The 5287-nt window shown below is 38.0% G+C and overlaps 1 protein-coding gene across 2 annotated transcripts in view; it reads right to left on the bottom strand.

Moving 5' to 3' along the window:
* Window positions 1-1456: 1456 nt before the first annotated feature.
* LOC111650042 (protein mono-ADP-ribosyltransferase PARP14-like) overlaps window positions 1457-5287 on the bottom strand; it is a 24561-nt gene continuing 20730 nt past the window's right edge. For both annotated transcript variants that reach the window (XM_087172197.1, XM_023399816.2), the window contains exons 13-15: window positions 4357-4496; window positions 3848-4022; window positions 1457-3043 (exon numbers count right to left, since the gene is read on the bottom strand). In XM_087172197.1, coding sequence (XP_087028323.1) covers window positions 2760-3043; window positions 3848-4022; window positions 4357-4496 — 599 coding nt within the window. In that variant the 3' untranslated portion in view covers window positions 1457-2759. The remainder of the gene's footprint in view (window positions 3044-3847; window positions 4023-4356; window positions 4497-5287) is intronic.

The raw sequence follows: 5287 nt of genomic DNA on the forward strand, positions 1-5287 counted from the left end.
TAGGTTTCCCTGCTGCCTTCAGCTTTAAGAAGTCAGAAAAACAGGAAACACTTCCCTGTGATTATAACAGAAAGGATGCACACACATGCATGCGCGCACACACGCGCACACGCACACACACAAAATCAGATCTAGTATGTTCATTTCCCACAAAGGCTACGCCTCTTCAGGAATCAGAAGTGATGTTGTCTTCTGTTGTCATGAATTAAAACCCCAGTGATTTATGGGTACTCAGGAAAAACAGTAAAGAAGTGTTGTAGTTAAATGTATTTACAGTGCCTATAGAAAATCATCAAACACATTTGAAATAGTTAATTTATTGAAGTTGAAATCAAAACCAAGACTCCAGAGTCCAGGACTTCAAACAACCACTAAACATATTTCCATTAAACATAATGAGGAACACTGAGAGTTACAGTTAATAACACAAACTGTATACACACACACATAAAATTTCAGTTTGTTTGGTCTGATGGAACTTACCCAGATGTGACCGAGGCCCTGTGCAGTCTGAAAGACATGTAAAAAGTGAAAGTACAGAGCGCTTTATAAATGATCGTTTGTGCTCTTCAGTAACAGCAGTCTCCACCTACTCCAGTATTACTGGACAGTTGTGTTCTTAGAAACACCAGATTTCTATGAAGCTTTTATTATAGTCTTTCTTTTTACTTCCCCTTTCCTCTTTCTTCATCCACTCCGGGAACTCAGGCCAGGACAAATGTTGTAAACCTGAAACAACACTTTATTTTAACTCCACTGTCTTTGTTACCAGACTTCTCTTGTGAAATGACATTTTTAATATGATATGCTGATCACACTGATAAGCTTACAAAAAAAGCTTGTAATTCATTCTGTACATCACAAATAAACACACCTATAAATCAGGTTTGGCATCATGAATACAGTCCAACAAATAATGAACCTCAAGCACTGGAGAAATATTCAATTCCTGGCACCAGCACATAGTTAAAAATACCATAGTCTGACACAGAACCTCTTCCCCTTCAAAAAATGAAATGTCACAAGGGAACAATATATAGATCCAGTAGAGGAATTAGTATTCAGACCCTTTGACTAAGTCAAAGCACTAACACCATACTGTGGAAATACTTTTACAAGTAAAAGTCCTAAAAATAAACTGTATAAATGTCCCCTGTGACTGTTTAACTATTCTACATTATATCTATATCTATATATATGTTATTTCTGCTGATTGCTATAATATATATATATATATGCTATAATGTCTGACATTGTGCAGCATACCACACTTTCAGAGCCCTGTAGGTGTTATGAAGAAATGCTTTTCATACATCTGTCTCGCAAATGTAATAATTTGCGCATTCTGAAAAAGCTGTTGTTTGTTTATAAAAATAATGTTGAAAAATGTATTATTCAGTCTAATATGCTACAAAAACAATGTTGTATCATCATATGACAAACACACTGGGCAGAATTCAGATTTCAAACTTTATTTAAAGGCAGTTTAAGTTTAAAGGAACATGGCCACAGCACTTGTAGTTACAGTGTCTCCACTCGATCAGGTATCATGGGAAATTGTTTTGAAAATAAGACTATGAATCTATAGCCAACATGCTGATGTTTAGCATGATGTTTGCCATGCTTGTTGCTAGTGTGTTAGCATGGTAAAATTTGCTAATTAGCACTTAATAATTAGCAATACAATGTCCAGCTGAGGCTGATGGGAATATCATTAGTTTTTGATGATATTTGGTCATAAATGTGCAAGTGTTGGATGAATCCAATTTTGACCTGATGATGGCAACAGATGAAAAGTCAGAGGATCAGCAGCCTTAATAGCATTCATCCTCTGGGGACCAGGAATGTCCGAACACAATAATCCAACCAATATTTGTGGAGATATTTGAGTGTGAACAAAGGAGGCACACCAACAGAACGATACTACCAGAAAGCTAATGCTGTAGCCCAGATATTATGTTTCAGAATGAAAACACCATTTACCATTTGTAAACAACCATCCACCATAGATGCTGGAAATTTGTGTGTTTACCAAACAAAACACTCAGTCAGTATTACATAAATTTTGATTTCGGTGGCTAGTGGCTAGCAAACCCTCCCCACCATATAAAAACACACTTGATCTCAATTAGCATATTGTTCTACATCACACAAAGATGGAGCTGTTACTGAAATCTGACTCCAGAAAAAAAAACAGCCAACGCATTACAACTCCCCCTTTATAGTTGCTACATGAAAGTTTTTGCTATCACTGCATAGCCAACGTTAGCATTAACAGCTGTTTACTCCAGCCATAGTTGTGTTTATAAGACAAGAGGTTAGAATACGCCCTCTTAGCTGCGCTACGTCTTTATCTCATGTCATCTTATGACTGACTTGCAAAATGGCGGGCTATTACAATATGGGATGAGCAAGGGTTAGCTGTTTAGCATGCTAACTTCAGTAGAAGAAAGGAACTGATAGAAACAAAAGCAAAATAAGAGTTGACATTGGTGTTACTTTCCACCACTGGAGGCAGCTCCTGGTGCGTAAAAGAATGAAGTTTGATGCTGAACTGTTTCTTCTACACTAGTAAGTAAAGAGCTGTTAATGGTAACCTTGATTATGTAGCAATAGCAAAAACTTGCATATATCACCTTTAGAAAGATTTACAATTTTACAGCTATTACAGAAGTTATGAAACTGATTTTGTAGACTGAATGAACAGATAAAACAGTAAATTTTTTAGCATAACTTTTGTACAGTGTGATCATGGTAATTTATGTAAACGTGATAAGGTATTCTGGGTAAGCCTGTATGTCATTGAAGACAACAAATATGGCTGGGTTGGCAGTGTTATCAGCAACACTGTCATAGAGATCTGCAACATTCCCAGAGCCTCTGGCGGGTGGAGTGATCATGCCATTTCTTCCAGTGGTATAGTCTCCAACCAGGACCCTGGCGAAGTACATGCGCTTGTGCTGCTTGATGTCTGGCTTGGCGTAGCCTCCCGCAGAGTAGGCAGGGTCCACTGCAAAGTAGGAACCATTGCCATACATCGCACCTGCAGCAAAAATAAACACATTAAACAGACTAAACCACCATTCATCATTAAATCAAATGCATCAATGACATGGTTTCCAGATCTGGATAATTCCCTCAGGTTGAATTAGATCGCTGCTGCTGCATCATTGGTGCTTCTGTCCACTATGAAACTTGAACTGCTGTTAACTTCCTTTTTTTTTTTTGTTGGACACTGAAGTCCAATAACATAAAAGAGCAGCTTCAGAGATTTTATTATAAACCAAAGTGTTGGACAACTTTACATTTTGACCTGATGATGGCGACTGAGGAAACCAGTGGGTCACCTGAGTCATTAGGATACAGGGATCATATACGTCAGTGTGTTGAGATACTTCTCATTGTGAGTGACAACTTTGACCTGCTGGTGGCACTAGATAAAAAGTTAGAGACTTACTAAAGTCAGTAGGATTTATCCTCTGGGGATCATGAATGTCTGTATCCAACCAAAGTGGTGGACCAACAAATTGACATCACCATCCATAGATTAGGAAGATTAAGGGTTAATTTCAGATCATGCGGCTTGATGCATGAATGAAGCAGCTGATACCACTCAGCATTGCTCTGCTTACAAAGGCTGTACCTCATTAAAACGTTACCAAACCTTAACCAGAGGCATCAGATCAGAAAACACTATGAATCAGTTTTATTACAGTGATTTTCGAGTCATGCATTTTAAAATCCAACACATAGTTGCTGTAATTACCAATACTGATGAGCTAGTTTGTCCCAACACTAATGTATAAATATTCCACCTGCGGAGTCAGATGTGCGAGGCGGTGGTTACCGTGTGCTCCTGCGTAGCCGCGGTTGAAGCCCTGGTTGTTGATGAGATCGATGGATTTGGCACCGGTGCCGTGAAACAGCAGCTTTTCATTGTTGGTGTGTTTGTTCTTCACCTCCAGTTGTTTCTTCATGAGCTGGTAACTCTGCCACAGCGTCTTATTTTGGACCCGTTCAATCTGCCACCAGAGTTACAACACAACATGTTCATCGTTCTGTTAATCATTCTCACTCTGCTGCCTGAATGTGGTTTTTAATTTGTGTCTTTCCTAAATATGATGAACATTATTTTTATAGTATCAACAAATGACTGTATGTAAAGACGGACGACTGGACTCCACTTCCTTGTCAGTTACATTGTGAGGATTATACATATAAACTGATGATCTGATTGTTTTGAAGAAAGAAGGATTAAAGATACAGTAATGACTTGGACTATTGTGACTTTAGGGGATGATAATACTGAAATTATAACATAATAATACAGTTAGAATGATCAGAACGTGAACATACACTGATAATGTTTGGAATAAGACCGGTCCTTGTAAGTTCTGTCTCCACATCACGGTATTCCTTAGATCCCACCGTCAGAGGAAACAGCTTCACGAGGTCGCCTTTCATGTCGTCCCAGTGTCCAGGCAGAGCGGTGTCATCTGCAAACATCACAACAGGAGCGTTTGTTTGAAGGTAATAAAGGGTAAGATACAGATATACAGATATTTTCATAGTCTTGCCCATCGTTCATCTCACTGTTTAGACTGCAGCTGTCACTTTGTATTTCAAATTTGAATTATTATATGAACCAAGACAAAACATTTGATCTGTAGTGAATGTCCAGTGAAATGGGCTTCAAACCAAGAAAGGGCATTGGTTGTGGTTCACTGTATCAAAGATTTTAATCAGAGAATTGAATGAATTTGTCCAAAATTGACCAAGAATCAAAACCTGACTTAACCTGATTAACTGTTTTAATTTTTCTCACCAGTTTTATCCTTTATCTTTCCGGCAAACCTTCCGCTCTATTGGATTACTTTTGCGAAAATGCACCATGGGAGTCGTAGTTGACTTCTATTCAGTTTTTATATCTATGGGCCTCTTGTACCTTTGACTTTTATCACAGAACAAATTATCAGAAAAATAAAATTAGATTCTATGACTTTAGTTTTAGATCAGATAAAATGGTGAAAGTTGTAGTTTACAGTGTTTGCCCATAAGAGGACTCTTTTGGTTTGAAAACTTTTGGACTTTGGACTGTTTTGGACACTTTATGTTGATTTTTTGGGATTTGATTTATTTCCTCTTTTATTTTTTAAACCACTTGCCTTGTGTGTCTCATGTTACTTTACTTCCTGTCTTTGTCTTGTGTTTCCCTCCTTGTTAATTGTGTGTAAAGAACACGCATAGAGGACCCAGGTAATGAAGTCTGGCAGCTAGTGACCAGTCA

This window comes from Seriola lalandi, unplaced genomic scaffold, assembly GCF_002814215.2.
Source record: "Seriola lalandi dorsalis isolate HSWRI2012SDOR001 ecotype SW California unplaced genomic scaffold, Sedor1 jcf7180002052121, whole genome shotgun sequence".
Lineage (NCBI taxonomy): Eukaryota > Metazoa > Chordata > Actinopteri > Carangiformes > Carangidae > Seriola > Seriola lalandi.